Source organism: Pan troglodytes, chromosome 17 (genome assembly GCF_028858775.2).
Source record: "Pan troglodytes isolate AG18354 chromosome 17, NHGRI_mPanTro3-v2.0_pri, whole genome shotgun sequence".
NCBI classification, from domain to species: Eukaryota; Metazoa; Chordata; class Mammalia; order Primates; family Hominidae; genus Pan; species Pan troglodytes.
Genome location: NC_072415.2, coordinates 82775700 through 82803628, shown reverse-complemented (window position 1 = coordinate 82803628; position 27929 = coordinate 82775700). Strand labels below are relative to the sequence as shown.

General features: G+C 33.4%; 1 protein-coding gene across 8 annotated transcripts in view; it reads left to right on the top strand.

The window, feature by feature from the left end:
- Positions 1-27001, top strand: part of NETO1 (neuropilin and tolloid like 1) — a 129946-nt gene extending 102945 nt beyond the window's left edge. For 2 of the 8 annotated variants that reach the window (XR_002940448.3, XR_002940449.3), the window contains exons 8-12: positions 13269-13382; positions 18818-19376; positions 20351-20425; positions 21130-21176; positions 21275-25686. Coding sequence is in view for 6 of the 8 variants with exons in the window: in XM_009434174.5 (XP_009432449.1) it covers positions 13269-13382; positions 18818-19376; positions 20351-20411 (734 nt within the window). In the remaining 2 variants the exon portion in view is untranslated. The other 6 variants (XM_024350937.3, XM_024350938.3, XM_009434173.5 and 3 more) reach the window with 4 other exon arrangements.
- The last annotated feature ends 928 nt before the right edge of the window (positions 27002-27929 follow it).

The window sequence follows — 27929 nt, the reverse complement described above, 5'->3', positions numbered from 1 at the left end:
TCTATGGAAAATACAAAAATTAGCCAGGCACAGTGACAGGTGCCTGTAATCCCAGCTACTCGGGAGGCTGAGACAGGAGAATTGCTTGAACCTGGGCAGCAGAAGTTGCAGTGAGCTGAGATCATGCCACTTCACTCCAGCCTGGACAACAGAGTGAGACTTCATCTCCAATTAAAAAAAAAAAAAGAATTTTTATTGTGATATATATTCTGTCACCAAGTATTTATGAAGCATCTACAAAGTGGTACATCTGGTTGCCAGACTTTTTAAGAGGAAGCAACAAGGCACAGATAAGTTAACTCAAAGGGATCAGCCCAAGCCCTAGTAGGTATTGTGGGAAAATCAACATGGGTGATGTGGTGGGAAGGATGAGGGCAGGGTGACCTGGTGGTTATGGTGGGTGACATCTGAGGTTAGGAAGAATTCTATAAATGTTTAGGGTGAGCAGAGGCTGTGAGAATATAAATCACTTGCTGTGTACTAAGGGGTACAAGGAGCTTGGAAATTACCTAACATTATTGGAAAGTGTTTTGGGGTGTCTTCAACAAAGTGAAATGTGGCCTGATTTACACTTTCCGATGGCCAAGGTCCCCATGGTTTCTGTGTCCCTGAACTCCATGTAAGATTGCTGTCAGTGAATGGTGGCCTGGCTCATTCACAGCAGTGGAGACCTGATCAAGAGCTTTGCATTGAGATAGAGCCACGCAAGAGATGGCCACTGGCTCAACGGTATCCGAGGAAGAAAGGACCCAAGGATGGTCTTGAGCCTTTCACCTGAACACCTGAGGGGATGGTTGTGCCCTTTGTTAATGCCAGGAAGGTGTGGGAGGTGAGAATTAAAAAGGAAAATGTGGATAAGAGGAAGAGGGTGATAATCATTTTGCTTAAGCCCATCAGCCATATTCTGTTTGCGATGGTAATTACAGTTCCAAATGGAGATGTTAAGTAGGAATTTCAATGTTCAGGGTAAGTCTGGATCTCACATAGTAGTCAGAGCTGGGGATATAAGCCCCCTCGTTAGTGGGGGCTCTGTGTCTGATGAAAATTGCCAAGAGGAAAGAGGAAATAAGGGACCTGTGACAGCCTCAGGGGGCTCAGCTGCAGGGGTCTGTAAGACACTAGCATAGCGGCCTGAGAAGGCAGGGGGAAAATCACCTTAGTTACCTGAACTGATAAACATTAGTAATGAATAAAAGTAAGTATGCTAGATTTTGCTCTTCAATGTGAATTCATGACCTAACTATAGAATGTTGATATGTGTCATATTTACATATTCATGTAAGTGTTAAGCTTTGCTTCCATCCCTCACCAAACAGAATAATAGATTCTAGACCATCCCAAGGGTTAGAAGTTTTAATTTAAAAAAGTAAGTTTTAGTAAATATTCAAGGCTGATAAAAGTTGAACCCAAGAAATAAAGCAAGAAGATGTAAATGTACTCTGATATGGTTTGGCTCTGTGTCCCCACCCAAATTTCACCTTGAATTTTAATAATCCCCACGTGTCAAGGGCTGGACCAGGTGGAAATAATTGAATCATGGAGACAGTTTCCTCCCATGCTGTTCTCATGACAGTGAGTTCTCATGAGAACTGATGGTTTTATAAGGGGTTTCACCCTTCGCTGATTGTCACTTCTCTCTCCTGCCACCATGTAAGAAGTGCCTGTTTTGCTTTCCAACATGAAGACATCGTAAGTTTCCTGAGGTCTCCCTAGTCATGTGGAACTGTGAGTCAATTAAACCTCTTTTCTTTATAAATTAGCTAGTCTTGGGTATTTCTTCACAGCAGCCTGACAACAGACTAATACATACTCCAAGCTGTTTCCTCCCCCAGCTGCTTTTCCACACATGTCTGTGAGCATTTCCATTCAAATTAAAGATCAGGGAATGATGAAGAATTAATAAAGGGCAGAAGTAGGAGACCTAGAGGTGTGACTGTGGCTGTGTGGTGTGTGTATGAGTGTGTTTGAATGTGTGAGTGTGTATGTGAATGGTATGTGTGTGTCTGTGTGTGAGTGTGTGTGGTGTATGAGTTTGTGTGACTCTGTGTGTGAGACAGCCTCTGGCTGTGCCCACACAGGCCAGCACAGAGCTGGGTGTTTTAGACAAAGCTCAAAATTAAAGAAGTTAAAATAATTTGAGGAAAGCAAGAAGCAAGAATGTCTGAAGAGAACAAGATGAGTGGACTGGGGAGGGGAGGTGAAGAGAGACAGACCCTAAGTCCAGGGAACATGTGTTCCAGTGGTGTAATGAGTCTTTAGGAGACTATGATCAACGATCACTTCGTTTTCCAATTTTTCGTGATGTAATATGATGACTTATTTGACGTTGAACAAATTACCAATGATAGTTTTATTAACCATAAATCATGGATAGTTGAAACATCAGTGTCTCAAATCTGCCTGTTTTTATTTCAATGTGTTTTAATATTTCTTGAATATTATTTAGCGGATTTCTGGATTTCAAAAAAAAACGAAATAATTCTAATAGAATAAGCTTAGTGGATTCTGCATTAAAGTAGCTATTATAAATTAAAAACCTTTAAGTTACAGAATTGAAACAGTGTTTATCCACCTGAGATAAACACTAAAATCGGAGGTACATCTATAACTAGACCTTTCACATTAAAAAACAATGTGTTCTATGATTCTTTATTAAATACATTGTGTAAAACTACCTTTATTTTGAGTGTTGTGGCTTTATTTTATCTTCTCCTACATGACTAAAATATGTAAGAGATTTGTTGTCCCCTGCTACATAATTTGTTTATTTAAAGAATTAGTAATGTATAGGTTTAGGAGTTACTGCACATGCTTTCATGGCTTATTTTAATCATCCCCATGAGGGAGTCAAAGGCTCCTTCACTGAAGTCTGATGTAAGTTCGCCACCTTGTGGTAATAATGGGAATAGATGAGGGTTTAAAAACAGAATTCAAGAGTAACGAAGCAATAGAGCAAAGCAAAGGTGCTATGTAAAAACTATTTTCCTGCTTTAAAAATCTGAAAAAGAAAATTAACTTTTTTGATTAACATTTTGTATTTTTTCATGCAAACTTATGAGTTATCCTTTAATTACAAAACTTTTTTGTGTGTTTTTAATGTATATATACATATACTTACACATAAAAGTATGTATGGAAAATTTATCCAAAAAAGGTAAATATAATTTCAGTAAATCCTAGAAATCATCACTGCCAACATTTTGGCTTTTGCATTTCTGGAATAATTTACATAAGTGCATTGGTATGTGAGTTTTCATAAATTAAAAAGTGTATTCTCAGTTTAGCCAGGCGTGGTGGCGCATGCCTGTAATCCCAGCTACTCTGGAGGCTGAGGCAGGAGTATCACTTGAACCCAGGAGGCAGAGGTCGCGGTGAGTGGAGATCGCGCCATTGCACTCCAGCCTGGGCAACAAGAGCGAAAATCAGCCTCAAAAAAAAAAAAAAAAAAGTGTATTCTAATTTTTTACCCAACTTTACATGTTAATAATCTCCCACCCTATTCTATGTTCTTTTAAGAATTAAGAATTCCATCACTATAATGATTTCTGGACACAATGGAACACTTTGCCAAGTTTTATTTTTTTAAATTTTAAGTGGTAAACAGGATTGGAAATATTTGGATTAAACAAAGTTAAACAGGCATATTTTGCCTCATGACTTATTTGAATCTTTCAGTGGGTGCAAGGCCCTGAGAATCACCAAAACTAACATACCATATTTCTTAGTCTTAAAGGTCCTCTCCTCAGCAAAATATTGTACTAAATTTTGTTTCCCAAGAATATATTATAAAGTATTTGAATAAATGTTAACTGAAGATCATTTATATTGGAATTTTTAAATTAGAGTTAAGGTACCCATAGATAACATCAAACTCAGGATGTATCTACTAAATTACTGTGAAAATTTTGTTACTAAAATTATAAGCTGATACTGTCCCTGTTACCCAAGCCTCAATTCTGTCGGATCATTTACATGTCTGCAAAAACATTTCTTTTAGATTGCAGCCCAAGGTTGAGAGCTATTCTGTTCTACATATGGCCTGGCTTGCTTTTCCAAGATGGGATCTGAATGTCTCTCTTAACAATTGGATGTTAGAAAATACCTGTTATCTTGATGGTCTCATTAAACTGTTAAAAGAGGAGTATCACAGCTAAATATCTCATACAGCTAAACCTCCCTCCTATTAAGTAGTACAAACACATTCCAATACTTATTTGTATTTTATTTAATATGCATAATTTATGTTTTCTGCTTTTCTTGTAGAATTGAAACGTAGTATTTCATATTAGACGTGGTTGTAGCAAAGGCATATTCTCCAAGGTACAAAGATAACTAGGAGGTCTTAGCTTCAGAGAACTCCTTGACGCGACTTTCAAATATGCATTCTCATGTAGTCTTAAGGGATCTGTGAATGATTTTATTCACTTTACAAATTAGAAAATTTAATGTCAGTTAAGTCACGTTTATATCATACATCTTAACATTTTATATCATACATCTTAACATTTTATGTCATACATCTTAACATTTTATATCATACATCTTAACATTTTATGTCATACATCTTAACATTTTATATCATACATCTTAACATTTTATATCATACATCTTAACATTTTATGTCATACATCTTAACATTTTATATCATACATCTTAACATTTTATATCATACATCTTAACATTTTATATCATACATCTTAACATTTTATGTCATACATCTTAATATTTTATATCATACATCTTAACATTTTATATCATACATCTTAACATTTTATGTAATACATCTTAACATTTTATATCATACATCTTAACATTTTATATCATACATCTTAACATTTTATGTCATACATCTTAACATTTTATATCATACATCTTAACATTTTATATCATACATCTTAACATTTTATGTCATACATCTTAACATTTTATATCATACATCTTAACATTTTATGTCATACATCTTAACATTTTATGTCATACATCTTAACATTTTATGTCATACATCTTAACATTTTATATCATACATCTTAACATTTTATATCATACATCTTAACATTTTATGTCATACATCTTAACATTTTATATCATACATCTTAACATTTTATGTCATACATCTTAACATTTTATGTCATACATCTTAACATTTTATGTCATACATCTTAACATTTTATGTCATACATCTTAACATTTTATATCATACATCTTAACATTTTATGTCATACATCTTAACATTTTATATCATACATCTTAACATTTTATATCATACATCTTAACATTTTATATCATACATCTTAACATTTTATATCATACATCTTAACATTTTATGTCATACATCTTAACATTTTATATCATACATCTTAACATTTTATGTCATACATCTTAACATTTTATATCATACATCTTAACATTTTATATCAAACATCTTAACATTTTATATCATACATCTTAACATTTTATGTCATACATCTTAACATTTTATGTCATACATCTTAACATTTTATGTCATACATCTTAACATTTTATATCATACATCTTAACATTTTATATCATACATCTTAACATTTTATGTCATACATCTTAACATTTTATGTCATACATCTTAACATTTTATGTCATACATCTTAACATTTTATGTCATACATCTTAACATTTTATGTCATACATCTTAACATTTTATGTCATACATCTTAACATTTTATGTCATACATCTTAACATTTTATGTCATACATCTTAACATTTTATGTCATACATCTTAACATTTTATGTCATACATCTTAACATTTTATGTCATACATCTTAACATTTTATGTCATACATCTTAACATTTTATATCATACATCTTAACATTTTATGTCATACATCTTAACATTTTATGTCATACATCTTAACATTTTATGTCATACATCTTAACATTTTATGTCATACATCTTAACATTTTATGTCATACATCTTAACATTTTATGTCATACATCTTAACATTTTATGTCATACATCTTAACATTTTATGTCATACATCTTAACATTTTATGTCATACATCTTAACATTTTATGTCATACATCTTAACATTTTATGTCATACATCTTAACATTTTATGTCATACATCTTAACATTTTATGTCATACATCTTAACATTTTATGTCATACATCTTAACATTTTATGTCATACATCTTAACATTTTATGTCATACATCTTAACATTTTATGTCATACATCTTAACATTTTATATCATACATCTTAACATTTTATATCATACATCTTAACATTTTATATCATACATCTTAACATTTTATGTCATCTTAACATTTTATGTCATACATCTTAACATTTTATGTCATACATCTTAACATTTTATATCATACATCTTAACATTTTATATCATACATCTTAACATTTTATGTCATATATCTTAACATTTTATGTCATACATCTTAACATTTTATGTCATACATCTTAACATTTTATGTCATACATCTTCACATTTTATGTCATACATCTTCACATTTTATGTCATACATCTTCACATTTTATGTCATACATCTTCACATTTTATGTCATACATCTTAACATTTTATGTCATACATCTTAACATTTTATGTCATACATCTTAACATTTTATGTCATACATCTTAACATTTTATGTCATACATCTTAACATTTTATGTCATACATCTTAACATTTTATGTCATACATCTTAACATTTTATGTCATACATCTTAACATTTTATGTCATACATCTTAACATTTTATGTCATACATCTTAACATTTTATGTCATACATCTTAACATTTTATGTCATACATCTTAACATTTTATGTCATACATCTTAACATTTTATGTCATACATCTTAACATTTTATGTCATACATCTTAACATTTTATGTCATACATCTTAACATTTTATATGTCATACATCTTAACATTTTATGTCATACATCTTAACATTTTATGTCATACATCTTAACATTTTATGTCATACATCTTAACATTTTATGTCATACATCTTAACATTTTATGTCATACATCTTAACATTTTATGTCATACATCTTAACATTTTATGTCATACATCTTAACATTTTATGTCATACATCTTAACATTTTATGTCATACATCTTAACATTTTATGTCATACATCTTAACATTTTATGTCATACATCTTAACATTTTATGTCATACATCTTAACATTTTATATCATACATCTTAACATTTTATGTCATACATCTTAACATTTTATGTCATACATCTTAACATTTTATGTCATACATCTTAACATTTTATGTCATACATCTTAACATTTTATGTCATACATCTTAACATTTTATGTCATACATCTTAACATTTTATGTCATACATCTTAACATTTTATGTCATACATCTTAACATTTTATGTCATACATCTTAACATTTTATGTCATACATCTTAACATTTTATGTCATACATCTTCACATTTTATGTCATACATCTTCACATTTTATGTCATACATCTTCACATTTTATGTCATACATCTTCACATTTTATGTCATACATCTTCACATTTTATGTCATACATCTTCACATTTTATGTCATACATCTTCACATTTTATGTCATACATCTTCACATTTTATGTCATACATCTTAACATTTTATGTCATACATCTTAACATTTTATGTCATACATCTTAACATTTTATGTCATACATCTTAACATTTTATGTCATACATCTTAACATTTTATGTCATACATCTTAACATTTTATGTCATACATCTTAACATTTTATGTCATACATCTTAACATTTTATGTCATACATCTTAACATTTTATGTCATACATCTTAACATTTTATGTCATACATCTTAACATTTTATGTCATACATCTTAACATTTTATGTCATACATCTTAACATTTTATGTCATACATCTTAACATTTTATGTCATACATCTTAACATTTTATGTCATACATCTTAACATTTTATGTCATACATCTTAACATTTTATGTCATACATCTTAACATTTTATGTCATACATCTTAACATTTTATGTCATACATCTTAACATTTTATGTCATACATCTTAACATTTTATGTCATACATCTTAACATTTTATGTCATACATCTTAACATTTTATATGTCATACATCTTAACATTTTATGTCATACATCTTAACATTTTATGTCATACATCTTAACATTTTATGTCATACATCTTAACATTTTATGTCATACATCTTAACATTTTATGTCATACATCTTAACGTTTTATGTCATACATCTTAACGTTTTATATCATACATCTTAACAAACATTTTATGTCATACATCTTAACAAACATTTTATGTCATACATCTTAACATTTTAAGTTTTTTGTTTTGTTTCATTTGCTTTTGTTTTGGTAACTGTGGTAGTAGTTCAAGAACAGGTAACATTCTTTTGTCATACACCATATGACAGTATCTGTTATGGTTTTTAAAGATCTATCACATTTAATTCTTAAATTTTATGTAATAGTTATAATTATCCCCATTATATAGATATAAACAGAAACTGAAAAAGTTAGTGAATTTGCTCAAGATCACGTAACTCACGTTGGAAAATCAGACATATTGATTCCACAGTCTCTGCGCAGTACTCTCCTAAAACGGTTTACAATTCTGTCTTGTAATGTTTGCATTCATGCTGCTGATACTGTATGGCATTCTGTGCATTATTAAATCGCTTGGGTAAGTATTATCTTTATCCCCATTTTACAGATGTGGTAACTGAGCAACTTACAGGTTAATCAGCTCAAGGGCAAAGAGTGTGAAAGAGGCAACCCTGGGAGTCAGAGACCAGGTGGCCAGGCTGCAAGGGACTTAATCACTGCGCACCACACTCTCTTATAAACCTGCTTTTGCTCATGAGGAAGCAATCTGTCCTTAAGGATTATCGCTCCTGACAGCCCAGATCACAGCTGGGCTCTCTGTCCTGCTGGCAGGACTCTTCAATCCCAGGCTGATGTGTGTGGAGAAGTACTCTCTAAGCTGTGTTTAATCTACAGTCTATTGCATAGCCACAAATGAATGCTTCGCACAAATGCATAGGTATTGGTGTATGTGGGAGGAGGAAACAGTGAAGAAAGGTTCATTTTGAAGTGTTGTAGTGTCTACTTTCTAGGTGAGTGCTTTAAATCAAGAGCAATGATATGCTTATACACAGGACATTATTTTGGCTGACTAGAATATTTTGCTTCATTAATAGAAATCAATTTCCATCTTCTTTGGGTCGTTAGATCTGGATGATAAAATGGTGATGTCAATAAACCGAATAAAGTGAAATCAAGTTAGTTGGAGGGTCTCATGTCTAAATACACTTTCAAGTAGTTCAGTGACAAAAAGCAATAGCAAATCATTCCATCTATGTTCTTAGTGTTTTAACGTCAATAGGAAGCTCTATTTGCTATTCTGATAGAAACAAGTACAAAGTTGTGTGTCCCCTCTTGTGACCCTGGAAACTGTGTGAGGTACTTGGCATTTGGATTGTTACTTCTTTGGCTGCCACTTTATTATAAATAAATTTTGAGTTTCCTTGAAATCACTAGGAAATAAAGCAGCTGGTTTATCAGAGACAATAGCTTAAATGACGAATATTGAATCTCGTAAGTAGAATAAGTCTTATATAAATTGGTCGAGGAATATGTGCTTTGTCAGAAATAGTAAAAGAAGCAAAGACAGGATTCTGAGTTTAGTTTCTGAGAATACATGCTGCCCATAGCCACTACATGCTGCGTTGGAGACCGTGGCCTTGATTGGAAGACCGTGGCCTTGAAGGTTAGTTCTCAACCAATAAACACATTTGTCAGAGTCTTCTGCTCTTTGGAATACTAAGGTATGCAACCCAGTCAGAGTTAACCTTTTGCTAAGTAATATTAATCAGTTAAAATATCTACTGAATATTTACTACAAGCCTAGTAAGCTTAAGCCATTATGAGCGATTAAACATAAACATTAATTTTTTAAAAAGCATAGTCACAAGCCTCAAATATATACAAAAAAGATGATAAAATATACTATTAAAACTTTAAAAAATTACATGTGAAATAGGACTTAAGGAACAGCTAAGTTTTCTGATAGATTGGAATAATATTGTAAGACTGTTTAAGACAGGTTTATAGATTATAGGGTTCTGATGTGATTTGGATGGCAGAGTGGAGAAGGGGTATCTGGGGCAGGTAGAAGGAGGGAGTGGTGTGTGGACATGGTGCCGGATAGGTCAGGAGTGTGCTAGGAGCAATGGGCTACACGCATTGGTGCACCAAGTGCACGCAAGTCGTCGAAAGAGCAATGAGAATGTAGGCTTGATTTGGTCTATTGGTGCTATTGTAGTTCTTAACCAGGAGAGAAATGAGAGTCTTTAATGCATCATTGCATATATGCATTTCTGAGAGAGAGATTCAGACAATAATGAGGAAATTCGGAACCCAATATAATATTATACTTCGGGTGTCTATAAAACAAAATTTATTTTTGCCAAAGGTATGTACAATTTTATACATTGCTACTTTTTGGTTTGTTTGTTTTTGTTTGTTTGTTTTGAGATAGGGTCTTTCTCTGTCACCCAGACCCAGGCTGGAGTACAGTGGCGCAATCTCGGCTCACTGCAACCTCCACCTCCCAGGTTCAGGTGATTCTCCTGCCTGAGCCTCTCGAGTAGCTGGAATTGCAGGCATGTGCCACCATGCTCAGCTAATTTTTATATTTTTAGTAGAGACGGGGCTTCACCATGTTGGCCAGGTTGGTCTCGAGCTCCTGGCCTCAGGTGATTCGCCCACCTCAGGGTCAGTAAGTGCTGGGATTACAGGCGTGAGCCACCACGCCCAGCCTCTACATTGCTTCTTAACCATATCAGGATTTGCTTACTTGTTTTTATTTTTCATTTGCACAGCAATTCTTTATTAGCAAAAGTAAGGAAGAAAATACATGGAGAAATACCTAGGATATTACAAACACCCCCACCCCCCTCCTACACACACACACACACACACACACACACACACACACACAAAGAAAAAAAAAGCACCACAAACAAAAGGGAGGCTAACTCCTAATTAACTGGCATATTTGCATAATTATTTAATGTGAAAAAGCATGTTAAAATGTGATTTATTGACATTCCTGAATTACTTATTGCATTCTTGGTAAAACCACTAATATGTAGTGACTGATCCTGGAACATTGATAGTTTCACAACTACCAAGCAGCAGAAACAGACACAATCCCATTTGGATTATTTGGAATTCAAATTTCAGTGCCGTTACCAACATACTAATGCACTTCACTCGATTACCAGAATGCAATGTTATTTTTATTTATATGTTTAAATTTTTAAACTACCCCTTCCTATTTAATAATTATAATAATTTTTCCAACTCATAGAAGGTCGGTAAATATATAATTTTTAAAGGTATTTCCTACTTGATGGGTAATTATACTTTCAAAACGTATACTACAATTTGTTAGGTAATAAGTATTTTAAGCATTTTTACAAAAGCATTTTACAACCATTCTAATATAAAATTTGCCAAAATCTCCTTTATACACTGCATACAAATTTTGACAACATTCACTATCTAATTAACAGACCTTTTCAATTCTGCAAAAGCCATTATAGTCAGCTACAGAAATTCAAATTTAGTTGCTTACTAAAGAGCAGGTCTCTACAATAATATACTGGATTGTTAAATTTTACATTATGAAAGGTTTATACAGAACAGTACTTAACAAATCATTAGCAAAATAAAGTGTTAAGCGTGATACTTTTTTTTTCAAAATGACTACTACATATTTTCTACTCTTAATTTTCATTTTCCAAAATTACTATTATATGCTTTTTACTCTTTAACCAGGAACATAAAGTCAAAATGAACAGAGGGAACTGTTTGGGTTGGGGGAGGAGGTGGGAGATGAAGAACCAGGAAGAATCACGTTGCTTGAATGAGCTATTTCTTTGCCTTACTTTTGGTTTTCAGAATTGGAGTGTTTTTTTTTTTTTAAAGGATTTCTCTCGGAGTATTAAAATACAGTAAGTTGCCTTAAGTATATTAAATTGCAAAGTATTGTTTTGACAGTTGTGATTAGTGTAGCAAATACAGTAAAGAAGCTAACTCTAAAACTTATGTAATATACAGTTTTGAAAGTGAAAAATAAACTCATTATAACATGACTGCAGTGTCTAAATAGTACTGATCATTAATATGTCTTCATTTGTTAATCATTGGAAATTCATATGTTTCATGTGCAATAGATTTTGCTAGAATGCCTGTCCTTAAAAGGATTGTAGAGCCTTTATTGAAAAAAAGAAACACTAGAATTGCATTTTATCTGATACGTGGAGTGAATACAAAGGTAAAAACAAAAGTTAGCTTTAAAAGCACTTTCTGTAAGCAACCATCCACAATGCAATATTACTATAAAGACTGATCACTTAAAATATTCTGTCACTCCAATAATGAAAGAAATGTATTTTTCCTTATATTGAAATCATATCTAACATTTTACATTGCTATATTAAACTCATGTTTTCTCATCATTATTTAGCCATATTTTATACCTTCTTGAAGTTCATATTTTACCTCTCAGTCCCCTCAGTGTGCATTGTAATCTGGAGATAATGATCATTGTATATCAAATCACTAGAATTATGAAATACATGCATAGTAAGCTAATTTTATCACCATATATATTAAATGTAATAAGCATAATATATTTTTTATGTTGTTCAGGATTAATTTTTTCATGATTCTGAATTTCCATGGCATTTTGTTTTTTCATATTCTTAAGTAATGTTACAGGGTTTGCTTTAGTGTATTTTATTCATTAGTACTTGGTAAGTATATATTTTTCAAAATTATTTAAAAATTTCTATTAGGCGTTTTTGCACAGTAAAACTAAATTTATACATTCTTACTTTCTGTATAAAGTATAATTTATGCCCATGGTAGATGCTTCAGGTTTGCTAAATAAATATGCCTCCTTAAAAAAATGTGGATAATGTACTTCATTTTAATGATGGAAAATACCCTATGGCATTTTTACAAGCTGAGCCTAGAGGAATGCCAGCACTCTTAGTAACACAAGAAATAATTACCACTACGGCACCGTTTCTGAAAATCGCACGGCAGATCATTTATCTCAGTTTGTGGCAAATTATTCTAATCTTTTTATTTTTAGATTTGTAATGTGAGTGATTTACTACTGAATGTCAGTTATAACTTTCCTCCTTTGTCTTGTTCTTCTTGTTTTTAGCTCCTTGTGAAGGCAACACATTCTTCTGCCATAGTAACATGTGTATTAATAATACTTTGGTCTGCAATGGACTCCAGAACTGTGTGTATCCTTGGGATGAAAATCACTGTAAAGGTAATGATTAGTGCCTGAAATTTGAAAAAAAATTCCTCCCTGTGGAGTGGGGTAGAAGTTTATATGTATCAATCAGACAGTCTTTAAAATAAGAGTGTATAGTGCCTTTTATGACCACCGCATATGTCTTATAATTGATCTGTAAGTGTTTTTCTTAGCCTTTACTCATGCTCTGTCCAGATGTTCCGTTATTCATTAGTGCACAGTGGACTATCCTCAGTACTTGAATTCTCATTAAAGACATCACCTTATTAGAGCCTGCAGAGCTGTGAAAACGGGAGCTTTCAGGGGAGCACACTACTTTCCTATCATGTGTGATACTGTCTGCTTGTGGCTACACGTCTCATTCATTCCAGTTTGTCTTGATTGGACTTTGTGTACATACTCTAGAGATAAAATATCTTGAACTAGCATTTGTACTTTCAATTACTTCCAGCTACTTCACTCCACTTCAGTTTTGCTACGAAAATGCTTTTCTTCCTTTCCCATGAACATGGCTCCCAAAGCCCTTGCCTCCTTCCCTTGTCTATACACAAAGGCTTGTTTATGTAAACAGGGATCGTTGGCTGGATTATGGATGTTGCATGTTTTAGTTAAGATGAAACTGCCATATGAAGTATTTTACTGAGATCCAATATTAAACAGTTGACAAAAGAAGATAGGCAAATAACTCTTTCATGCTTGAAGTCCAGTATTATCTACGAAAAGCCTTCTGTGCATAGAAGTAAAGAAGTAATACCACAGTATTCATTGTTTCATACAGTCAGTAGGAAAGGCAGTTACACTATCAACTATTTTGTTGTTGATTACTTTCGTAATCCATTACTTTTGAATGGATTAGAAATTTACTAAGTGATCTTATTGCAGACCTGTTAATAATTCGTGGTCACCATTGGCTTTGTTTTGCCCTATATAAATGTGGTCCCATGTGTGTAAGAAATATTTGACATGCAACAAATGTGAATGGATGTGCATTATGAAAGTCCAGATTTATTTTTTTCAGAAAGAAAAATGATTCCTTTAACCTTTAATTCATTCTCTTGTGATAGGGGAAAAATTGCATTCATTTCTAGTTTATGGAGGTTATGCCTATGGCGAGCATGTAGTGTAGCCTAAAGTTTGTCCCATGTGCGCTTGAAAAGAATACGTATTTGCTGTTGTTGAGTGGAGTGTTGTATAGATGCCTGTTATGTCTGCTAGGCATAAGCCTATAAACTTAAACAAGCTATAAAGCATTGTTCAAGTCTTCTGTTTGCCTTTGATTTTCTGCTATGTTTTATCCATTATTGAAAGTGGGTGTTAAATTTTTCAGCTATCATGGTTGAATTGTCTACTTCTCTCTTCACTTCTGTAAAATTTTTCTTTCATGTAATTTTAAGCTTGGGTGCTAAATTCATATATGTGTGGAATTGTTATATCTTCCTCATGACACTTTCATTACTACAAAACAATCTTCTAGAGTTTAGTGCAGTTTTTTGTCTTGAGTTATATTTTTTCTGACATTAGTATAGCCACTACATCTTTCTTATGGTTTGGTTTCCATTCTTCTTTTCCACGTTTTTACTTTCAGTCTCTCTGCATGTTTGAATATAAAGTGTTTCTTTTGTATACAGTCTATATTTGTATCTTATTTTTTATCCAGTCTGAAAATCTTTGCCTTTACATTGGGTTCTTTAATCCATTCACATTTAGTACTGTCATTGATATAGTTGGACTTATATATTCCATTATACTTTTTGTTTCTAAATGTCTCATGTATTTTTTCTCTTTTCCTTCTTTATTGCTTTCTTCTGCCTTAAGTTTGTATATTCTAGTCCAACATTTTAATTATTTTAGAGTTTTTAATGCATTGTTTTACTTTCTTAGTTGCTTTAGGACTTAAAACATACAGCTTAGCTTCTCAGAATGTATTAGATTTCTACCAACTTAATTATAGTGAGACATAGAAACATTCTTCCTATATAGCTCTATTCTCTTTTCCCTTTTCCAATTAGATTTGTACCTATTACATTTTTAAACATTACAAACCCAACAATACATTGCAATAATTATTACTTTATATAACTGTATGTCTTTTAAAGTGGTTGGGAGAAGAAAGGACAGCAAGTATATTAGTGTAACTTTTTATATAATCCTTCTGATTTACTATTTCTGGTTCTCTTCATTTGTTTTTCTAGATTTGCATTACCCTGGTGTCATTTCCTCACCCAATAACATTTTAGCTCCCACCTTGTTTATACTATATTGTCACCAAATATATTGCATTTATGTAAGTTATAGTCCAACATTACGATTATATGCATAGAACATTGCTTTTTTAAAAAAGTGAAGTGAAGACTGCAGAAGAAAGATGCCACTCTACTGTCCTTTGCAACTATTTACATATTCACTGTTACAGACCTTACTGCTTCCCTGTTTAATTTAGTATCTGTTCAATTTTTTCATGTGGATTTGAGTTACTGTCTGAACTCACTTGTTTTCAACATGAACTCTCTTCCATATTTATTTTAAGGAAGCTCTTTTATCATTGAATTATCTTCATTTTTGCCAGTCTCACAATGTCTTTCATTTGTGAAAGCAGGTTTGCTGGATAATGGGTTTTTGGTTGATAGGTATCTGCTGGGGTTTTGTTGTTGCTGTTGTTTGGTTTTATTTTGTGTTGCTTTTGCTTGCAGCACTGCATGTGTCATCTTGTTGCCTTCTGGCCTCCACTGATGATAACTCAGGTGTTAATTTGATTGAGCCTCCTTTCTATGATGAGTTTTTTTTTCCTCTGTTGCTTTCAAGGTGTTTTATTTATTTTTTTAATGTTTTCAATATCATATGTCTTTGTGTGGATCTCTTTGCATTTATCCTACTTGGAATTTGTTAAACTTGGATGTGAGTTTTCTAATTAAGTTTGGGAAGTTTTAGCTCCTTTAGTTTTTTGTTGTTGTTGTTGTTTTTCCTGTTACTTTCCATCTCTCCTTTGTTTCTTATACTCCCATTACAGTATGTTAGTGTGCTTTTAGATTTGCCACATTTTTTTTTTCTGAGGCTCTGTTATTGTTCTGCCTTCTTGTTTTGAAACTCATTTTCATATTGCACTATTCGCATGCCTCTGTCTTTATGAAGTTAGCTGATACTTTCTTCTTCCAGCTGAAATGTACTGTTGAGGCTCCAGGAAGTTATCATGTTAGTAATTGTACTGTTCAATTCCAGACTTTACATTCTTATATGATTTATATTTCTTCATTAATATTCTCTATTTGATGAGCATTGTCCTCATTTTCTTTAGCTTCTTCAGTCATAGCTTGCTTTAGTTCCTTATACATATTGATTATAGCTGCTTTGAAATCTTTGCCAACTCCAATATCCGGCTCCCCAAAGGGTCTTTTCATTGCCTGCTTTTTTCCCCCTATATATACACTTTGCTTTACTGTTTCTTTACATGTCTTATAATGTTTTGTTGAAAATCACATGTTAGATTAATAGCATCTCTGAATACTAACTCCTTCCTCCCAGGACTTGTAGTTTTTCTTGTTTGTTTCTAAATGTAGACTTGGCTGGACCATTTTAGTGAAGCCTCTGATGCTGCACCGCAGAGGCCACCGCCTTGGGCTTCGCACCATCAGCCTTGGGCAACAGGGTTTTAACAGGGCTCTCTGTGCCTCTCTCATTTCCTGTTCTCTCTATTTAGTTATCACCTCTGTTGGTATTGCAGCCAGTTGTTAGTCTCCACCAATTGCCGGCTGATTGTTCTACTGCTTTTGACAGTGCCCAAGATCATAAATTTTTCTACAGTCTAGTCAATTAAATTTAATTAATTGCAAGGGTAGTCCTTGAGTCTAGCCTTTGTGAGTTGTTATAACCCAGGAGGACTCTCGTTAGCTGTTACTCTCCTAGCTCGTTCTGTTAAACTTCTAGATGTTCTAAGGTTCATCTTATGGCTCTTAAGACACTAACTGTCTCTTAATTGCATACTTAATTGCATACTGCCTCTTAAGTGCATACAGCACTCGGTATTCCCAGGTGGTCTCCTATCCAAATACCAGCCAGGCCCTCATAAAACACTAAGAAGCAGTTAGTGTCTTTAGAGCAATAAGATGAACTTTCGAATGTCTAGAAGCCTGTGCATACCACAAAATCTCCATAGTTTTTGAAATTATCATTAGGCTTAAGTTTCTCCACACACCATTTCAAATAAACTAACTTTATTTAGGGGAAGCTATAATGCTTTCTGTACTTGCAGTCTGACTTTCTTTCTGGGCACAGCTTCTTCTGGGTTGGGGCAGGAACAATGGTGCAGGTCTGTTTATGCACAGAGCACTTGGGTGAGGTTGCTAACATGTGGTGTTGTCAACTTGCCACTCCAGGCAGCTCTCCTGTGTCAGCAAACTTGGGTAAGCATGATCCAGGCCTGGCATTCTCCACTGGAGACACCTGGTGTTGAGCTCCTGCCCTCCAAGTGAAGGCTGAGAGGAGGAACCTCGGGAGCCCCAGACATCTCAGCCACTCAGGCCAGAAAAGAAGCATGTCCAACATGGACCTGGTTGGGCATTGAGAAATGCTGGTAGCTTTCCCCTTCTAAGGCGATTCCATAACTCACTTAACTGGGAGCTGCAGGGAGAGGGTGCCCTGCGTTCTTGTCCACACCTCCCTGAGTAGGGTTCCCATCGTGGTGAATCAAGAGTGGAGGAAGCAAGTCATGGCTCAAATGCCACGGACTCTCACTGGTCCTAAGGACATTTAGTAGATTGGTTTATATAAATATATCTCCACTTGATGTACATCATTAGGACAATTTCCTGAGTTTCATTAAACCAGGCTTTAATTGGTTGAGTTTTTAAAATAATTTTCTACCAGTTGTGATTATTTCATTTGGGAAAGAGTCCATGCCATCATTCCAAAAGTGTGTGTCTTCAGATTGAATTGAATTATCCTTTGGTATCAGAATATTGTTGTTACTTTATAGATAGATTGTGTGTGTGTGTGTGTATGTGTGTGTGTATTTTAAGATGCGATGCTCGACGATGGGGAGGGGGGCCATTTTTAAGACTGGTCAGTGTATTTTTTGTGAAAAAAGAGACTTTGTATTTATTTTTAAATATTTTCTTAACCTACGATAGATTAGATAGATAGATAGATAGAGGATAGTGTGTGTGTGTGTGTGTTTGTGTCTGTGTGTGTGTGTGTGTGTGTGTATTTTAAGCTGAGATGCTGGGCAGTGGGGAGGGAGGGCTATTTTTAAGGCTGCTCCGTGGATTTTTTTTGTGAAAAACGAGACCTTGTATTTATTTTTAAATATTTTCTTAAGTTATTATAAGCCTGTAAAAATTCTGTGCTCAGCCTGCTTTACTTTAAGTTTTTAATACACATTTTGACTATAATATTAATGTTTGCTGCGTTGCTTCTTCTTTTGTCCGTTTGTTGTTTTCACTCTCTCCAACCTGTAGAGAAGAGGAAAACCAGCCTGCTGGACCAGCTGACCAACACCAGTGGGACTGTCATTGGTGTGACTTCCTGCATCGTGATCATCCTCATTATCATCTCTGTCATCGTACAGATCAAACAGCCTCGTAAAAAGTATGTCCAAAGGAAATCAGACTTTGACCAGACAGTTTTCCAGGAGGTATTTGAACCTCCTCATTATGAGTTATGCACTCTCAGAGGGACAGGAGCTACAGCTGACTTTGCAGATGTGGCAGATGACTTTGAAAATTACCATAAACTGCGGAGGTCATCTTCCAAATGCATTCATGACCATCACTGTGGATCACAGCTGTCCAGCACTAAAGGCAGCCGCAGTAACCTCAGCACAAGAGATGCTTCTATCTTGACAGAGATGCCCACACAGCCAGGAAAACCCCTCATCCCACCCATGAACAGAAGAAATATCCTTGTCATGAAACACAACTACTCGCAAGATGCTGCAGATGCCTGTGACATAGATGAAATCGAAGAGGTGCCGACCACCAGTCACAGGCTGTCCAGACACGATAAAGCCGTCCAGCGGTCAGTATCAATAGATTTTTTGATGACAACTATAACCTGAAGACTGAAATACTTCCAGAGTATTATCTTCTATTTTGTCTTCATATTTCAGTTTCCCTTTAATTAATGATTTAAACCCTAGTTTTCCAATAGTTTCCCTCTTCTTTTACCTTTTCACTGCTATCCATATTCTTCCTAAACCTCATACATGTGCACGATATGTATGTGTGTGAACACACATGCACACAGAGACCAAAGATACTTTATTTATTTCTAAACATATACACATATTTATTTTATAAAATGATGGCTTTTAATTTATAATACAGATTTATAATGCAAACTTGCTTCCATGTGACCATTGCTCCCATCAGTATTTATATATTTTGAGATATGAAATGATATTTGAAAACGATTGCCTTACCAAGATGGCTCACCCATCTTGATGAACAATTTTAATCCCAAAATAACATATTTTTCAATATAATGTATTTATTTTTGGTAGGAACACAAAAATACTTTTCTTTCACATATTACATAATATTTATATTAGGAATTGCATAGGATAGTATAGTATATTCATCATTTACACTTAAATGTTGTAAGAAATAGTAGAAACATTTGATTTATTTTCCTTCAACTATAAATGCAATATTATCTGTATTGTAGTATTAGCCTTAAAATGAGTAAAAGTTTTGAGAAAAAACATTTAAATTTAGGAAAAATTATTTTAAATTCCGAAATCTTGTCAACTTATACTTCGTTTTGCATGTTTACTAGCATTTAGTTTATTTTATAAATCGTGACATACTTTCTCCATTCATTACATTCTCAAAACCTAAAATACTTCAGCTGATTTGATATGTTTTGCATGCTGACATAAGTCTATTTCCACAGTTTTCTGAATTTTAAAAATGCTTTTGAGTAAATATTTGTGTACATATTTTTTTTGTGCAAATAGTACTTTGTTGAATGAAATAGCCGTAACATTCCAGGTTCTGCCTCATTGGGTCTCTAAGCAAACATGAATCTGAATACAACACAACTAGGGTGTAAAAAGAAAATTCAAGGTAAGCGGATGCCCTTGGTTCCTTTTCCTACCTTGTCGTATTCTGTTTTGTTGCAACTGTCTTGTAGTTTTTTAGGGAATGTGCTATTTATCCATTATTTCTTGAGATACGTGTTTCATGACATTTCACGATTAGAAATACGATGGGTTCAGTGTTTATAGGAGAGATGATTCTGGGGATACATACCTTTAAAACAAATCTTAGTATTCTTACCATCAAGAATTGTACTAAAATGTAATTTAGAAGGACGTCAAATTAATAATCTAAACTTTACATGTTTTAAGATAAAGTTTTAATGAACTATCTCCAAAGAAATACTCGAAAAAAACCAAGGTTTTTAAACTAAGAAAATAGAATATTCAGTCTCAGTATAGCTGAAGTTAATATTTAAAACTGGTAACTACTTTCTTTATGTAATTTGGCAACAATTCTACTCAAAATTCGTACACTAAATATTTTTGGTACTGACACAATTTATAGACTCTTATTTTTGCATGAATATGTAGCTCATCTCATCAAAATTAAATGCAGCATGTTAAGTCAAATTTTATACTATAAAATTTGAATGCAAAAGGTTTCATGAATCCCAGTTGTCTACGTGTACATCGATTTTGTCATCAGATATCACAATGGCTTTACTTTTTGCTCTTGATTGTTTATATCTATATTAGCCTAATTTGTCTCCAATTCAATCTGCTTGACAGCTAATCTCTTCTAAACTCCTCAAGCCTATCAACTATTCTTGAACTAGGTGAATGCATTTCCATGCTCTATATTACCTTAATAAGTTGGTGTATTTGTATGCATTTTTCATTGGGAGAAAATGTTTTAACTGTTTTTTATTTTCAGAGAAGAACTATTTATACAAACATGGGGACTGTGAAAAGAAAATTCTATAGTGAATTGTGAAAAGTGGACATATTTCTAAATTCATTCCACTGCCTTTATCCAAACTTAAGAATTACAGACATTTGTTATTCCTTCGGCAAGACATCCCCGCTGCACACTGATATGTTCATTTCGTAATTTGGTTGCTGGCCACCAAGTGCTCCTTAGTTTTTAAATACATTTTGAGATTAACTGGAAACTTGAAGAAGAAATTAGTTCCCGATTAAGACTATCCCAACTTTATTTTTATTGTCAGTTTCACTTTTGTTTCTATGTTGTTTTATGTCTTTGTTATATAATTGTACATTGTGTGATATGTGAAAAAAAACACGAATTTGGATGAACCTTGTGTTACATGTACATTGTTTTCATTATATAGACAGCTTGAGAATAGTGCGTTCCTGAATGATTTTGAACATGCTACAGTGAAAAGTGACAGTGTGGACCATGGAATCACCAGCTAGAGGTTATGGACTATACACACCTATTATTATATTCTGATTAAATACAGGAAAAAGTAACAAGTAAAATTACTAGATTGCAATAAAAAATTCATTTTTTGGTCTTTCCTGTATACCCCTGATTTCCTTTTTGTTTTATATCAAAGAAAGTACTGAGTTTCAGAAATCCTTTTTGAAGTCAGGTATTTTACCATTCATACTCTACAGTAGAAATGTTTTTGATTAAGCACTCAGCAATATGACCAAATTGACAGTTTGAGAAAATACCCTGCATGTCAGTACTGGATATTTGAGTTGGGAAAATATCCTTTTTGTTAGACACATTGTGAAAAGCATGCATTGTCAGATACTGTTGTTACTCTTCCATTTCTTTATGTCATATGCTTGCTACTTATGACTTTTTATATAAATATATATAAAATGTATAATAATTTCCTAATTTGAGTTAAGAGAAATGTTTTCTTCCATTAGAGTGATTAAAAAACTGACTCACATAAATACACATTTTATACCAACTCTTTCCACCTTTTAGGGTACAGGATGTCCTTCAGTATTGAGGTTTACTTCCCAAAATATTTGGCTTCTAAAAGTTTAGGGGAATATTTTCTTCCTTTAGAATAGGGAACTCTTTTTAAAACTGCTTTAAAATCACAAGCCCTTTTATGAATTAAACCACCATTATGAATTATTCTTATTCTCAGGTACACATAATACACCTGAAAGCTTAGTGATTATGATGTGTTTAACATAAAGTAAAATCCTAAAATATATTTTACTGCTATTAAATTATATACACACTCTGTAAAGTTTGATTTGGTGAGTGGTTATTTTTTAAAATATTCAATGTGTAATCTTACAAAATAAATTTTTAAAATAAGAATTACTATCAGTATATATGCTTCCCAACATTTTCAAAACTACTGAATTCTCCAGGTTGAAAGAACTCTGTCCTTCCACTAGCAGAGCAGTCTGGTCTACTAAAATTTGGACTTTGCAATTCAAGCAGGCTTTGCAAACTAAATAGATGAATTACTGTTATACTTCCCTACTAGGAATACAATGTCATATATGTTAAAAAATAAGTAAATAGAAAATAAATTTTTATAATAGAAAACTCAAAGAGTTATCATAGCCATTATAAACACTCTATCTTGAAAAAATGTCAAGCTACAGAATCACTTCAATGAATTTGATAAACTAGGGAATCAGAAAAGGTTTTGAACATGACAAAGATTATTTTTCATTGTTATGCTACATAGTTTTATACACATTGCTTATGATAAAATGTACCCTTTTTTATTTGGCTTGACTGGTTTATTTATTACCATGGTTCCTTTTTTTGCCCTTTAATTTAAAATTAATACACCAAAGATTTTTTTAAAGGATTAATCATATCTTATATTGCTTTCTCCATTTAGAAATCTTCAGAGGACTCCTTTCCCTTTGAATGATAATCTCAAAAGTATGATATAACTGTCAAGATTTTTTAATTTGTAACAGCAATAAAAATAGTGAAATAAGTTAGGTGAACACTTTACTATTAATTTGTTCTATAACTGTCCGGGATGTCCGTCCCCTCCAGTTTCTCCTGAATATACAGAATGCTGATTCTCTGCTTAAAAGGTATTTTCACCAGAAATCTACCAATGGGACTTTTAAAAAAAACACTAAATGAAGTATAATAATAAGAATGAATAGCTCACATATATTTAACACACAGCAGCTTCATGGGAAAACAACTGTATTTTAAATGAAGAACAGGCCTCCTCAGTGATAACTCTAAAATTTCTCAACAATGTACAGACACAGACTAATCATAAAAGAAGATAATGACGATGCTGGGCAGTGTCTGGAGGTAGCCTTTTCTCCTGGCATTCACTCTAGATGCTGAAACTTTGGAGTGCAGGGCTCTGGCAGAGCTGGGAGATGTTCTCTGGAGGGCTCTGGCGGTGCTTATTTATCAGCCAGTATTGAGATTTGTCAATATATCAAAAACAATTTAGTAGCTATATCAGACCTTATCACCTGAATGCAGCCTTTGGCCCACATTCTAAAGGTGGTGACACACATAGATAAGGAATGAGATGTCTCAAGACTTATAAGACATGTTATTTTAATAAATGATTATATTTTTTGATAAAGTGAATTCAAATATTACCAACCCAAGTGCTTTATTGATTTAACAAGATGATTTCAAATAATGCATTAAGTTAGCCTGCTGTGTTAATTTCATAAAGCTATTCTTTTTCATTTTATTTTTTCAAGTTTTCATTCACTTTTCAAAATAATGGTAGCATATAATCACATGCAATGCCAATGAAGCCCCATATTAAGCTTCGTACTTCTGTCCAAATGTATTGTAGTTGCCTAATTTCAAGGTTCTAATTTGGAAATCTGATTTATTTTGTATGTTTTTATGTACATACCAATTTTAAGCATTATTTTGCAAAGTAGACATAGGTGGTGTTTGATTTGCCATAATTAACTTGAATTTGATTTTGTAACTAAAATGTGGCTGTCCACATAATTGGAGATCGGTGTCTTTGGGCTTTTAATGGAGAACAGATCACATTGTGGTGATGCTGGTTTTTCTGTTTCACATTTACTTTTGCTCTAGAAGTATTTCCGTGAGTCTGATGACTCCATAAGTTATGAACCTCAGTGTTAAGTAACTTAGACGGTTGGCATTACTTTAATATTCACTTAAGCTTCTGTATCATTTTTTTCTGTATTTTTCCCTTAGGAATTTAATTCGGGTCTTCCTCAAATTTTACAGCTTTAAAAAAATTCCATGAATGGGTTTTCCTCAACCTCAGAATATCATAATAAATTACAAGATATGACCCCCTGGTTCCTATTACCTTGATTAAAGTGACGGCAATTAATTTACTGATGTTTTGTCAGTGAAATAAATAATAGCATCTTGTGAAGTTTGTGTATCTCTGATGAAAATGAGTCATGTCAGATTCCCTCTCTGAAGGGAAGTTAAATAAACAACATTTTTAAAATTCTTTGAATTCTAAATAAATATGCTTTGAAAAGTGAGTTAGGGTTTTGCCTAATTGCACTGAGGCGAGCTAGGTTCGGTGCCATTTTTCTCTGTGCCCTTTTCCCTCCATGGATTCATTTCTATCTATTGCACTCTAGCGTAAAGGACCCAGCCAAGAAATTGTAAAATAGATTCAACAACAAAATAAACAGGTCTTGAGTTAATTATCAATCTCTATGCACTTAATTAATATTTCCCAAACCCATCTTAAAGGTGTAATAAGGTAGAAAAATAAAAGTACACTGTTAAAATAGCCAGAAATGTTTTTATAAATAATCCTGCTAAATAAATCTGAGGCCCTTTGTTAATTTACAATTATCATGATTCATTTTATTAATAAACTTGTTTGAATTGTACTACAAATTTAACTGAATTATATCATCAAAATAAACAGGGTAATAAAAATAACAATTAGGGTGACTGATGTCAGACAGTCATATCAACTCATCATTTTCTTGTAGCCTCTGATTCTGTACTTATGTATTATTAAAGAGGTAAATGCTCTCTTAAAATGCCTCTAGTTCCTCAGAGGTAGGAAAAATAAACTCAACCTGCTTTGGACTTGTGTATTTACTTGGGTTGGTTTCCAGAATCTCCTTATTCCTGAAACAGTATGATCATGTAGTTGAACTACTCCTTTATATCTGTAAGTACTGTGCAGCCAACATGTTCTTTTTTGTCCCCAACTTCTGCCATCTTTCCAACCTCTGAGGCATGCTATTTTATAGTGGTTTGCTCTTTGAAAAATTGTTTTTGTGCCCTCTCTTAATAGTCACAGATACTGACACAAAACTTAAAAATGACCAGAAAACAATGTATAAATTATTTAAAATAAAACATTCTTTTTATATCACATTATCAAATTTGTACTCTTTATTCACTTTTCCATTAAGTGTGATATCAATATAGCTAGGCTGTTTTGAGCTTGCACAGTCTGTCTACCAAGCTCCTTCCTAAGTACTTTGAGGGTAAAATGAAGAAGGCAGTCTAGGAAGGAACACAATTACAGAGCCTTGTAGAAGGCAGACTGCTTACAGGAGCTGTATAAGGAAAATTAAGCCCAACATTATGTGCTGTGTTGGCCATCATGCAAAGCTGATTGCATAGCCCTGGTTACCTCCTTCATCATCTTCCATGGAAGACAAAAATAAATTCAAATGTGAATTCAATAGACATGATGCTTTATAACGAAGACGTTTGTAGCAGAAACCTGAGAATATAGGTATCTTCTTAAGATCAAGAGAGGCTTTGTGAATAACTGACCTTCTAAGCAGGTCTTGAAGGATGGAGACAATGGTCAAATAGTAGTGCAGGGAGAAATTTCCACCTAGAGTAATTAAAGCAGATGTAGGCTCAGAAGATCATCTAATTGAGCTGGTTGGAACATAGACAGGAGACATACTAAGTATATTTGACAGAGTAGGTTTGAGTTTACATCGTGATTTCTGAGTGCATGGAATACTATCCAAAGGAATGTACACTTTATTCAAGGGAGAATATTTTAAGATCTCAGCAGAATGGAACTTAAGATTTCTACTTTCAGTAGAAGCCTCTGACAGGTATGTTTGCTAAATTGAATGGGAGTGAAATACAGTAGAATCAAAACAGTGTAGAAACAAGACATGAGGAAGAGTAACTGGCAGATTGTTAGATGTCCAGGAATATTTGTCTGGCTTTTTTACTTCTACTATACTTTATTGTTTCAAGGTGATGGTTGACTAGCGAACATACCGAGTGTCACATGCCAAACACCATTTTGAGTGTTTTACATGTAATTTTTTTCCTTGGTCATCTTAGCAATTCTATGACTAATTAATAATATTTGTTGTTATTTATTGTACAGATGAGGAAACTGAAGAGTTTTAGTAACTTTTTTAAGATTACACAATAAACAATGATGAATCAAGCTTTGAAGCCAACCTCACCAACCACAAGATCAACCAACACTCTTCACCAATGTGTAATATAACCACGTTAATATTCAACATAGTATGTACTGCTGAAAGAAGTTGATACTTATTCATATTAACCCCGTAGTTTTGTGTTTCCTCATCTGTAAAAGTATGTATTATAACACCTTCTCTCCACCTTACAGCGTGTGAGGATCAAATGACCATTCATTGGAAGATATTTTTTATATCCTATAATGCATTATAAAAATAAATCATTTTTCCTAAATCATGTGTAAACTTCATTTTATGATCGACATGGAACAAAAGTATCATCTATAAAGAGTAGCAATGTAGAGTAACCTCCCTCGGAACTTGTCCACCGTAAAATATATGACTTTCCAAATCCAATGACTCTGTGTCTGGATGATATTTCTTCCAGTGCTGTTTTGTTGCATCATCATGTCGAAGTGCTGTTGTTCATCATCTGTCACTCAACATTGAATGCCAGAGCTCCTGAGTAACCCCCAAAGCACTCATCATGAAGTATACACAGAAATAGCAACACTGGAAAGCAAATCTTGTATTTCAGTCACAGATAATTGTTTGGCATAAATTCACGTAATAGCATCCTGGTAGATAAGCAAGGAAGTAGACAGCTGTATCGGTAAACGCAGTTTCATAAGCAACATTACAATATATAACAGTGGTGTACTGCAGTGAAAATCAAATTTAGTTTTATTTCTTACTATTTATGTGCTCTTTAAAAATCTGAATCCTCAGTTTCACCTTTACTTTCTTTCTCTTTCTTTCTTTTCTTTCTTTCTCTCTTTTTCTTTTCCTTTCTTTTCTTTTCTTTCTTTCTTTTTCTCTTTTTCTTTTTCTTTTTTGAGACAGTCTCACTCTGACGCCCAGGCTGGAGTACAGTGGGGCTATCTCAGCTCACTGCAACGTCTGCCTCCTAAGCTCAAGCGATTTTCATGCCTCAGCCTCCCGAGTAGCTGGGATTACAAGTCTGCACCATCACCCCTGGCTAATTTTTGTATTTTTAGTAGAGATGGCATTTTGCCATGTTGCCCAACTCCTAGCCTCAAGTAATCCACCCACCTCAGCCTCCCAAAATGTCAGAATTACAGGCATGAGCCAATGTGGCCCTCACCTTCTTTATTTGTAAAATTGAGGCTACACCTAGTGAAGAAGGTTTCTGTTAACATTAG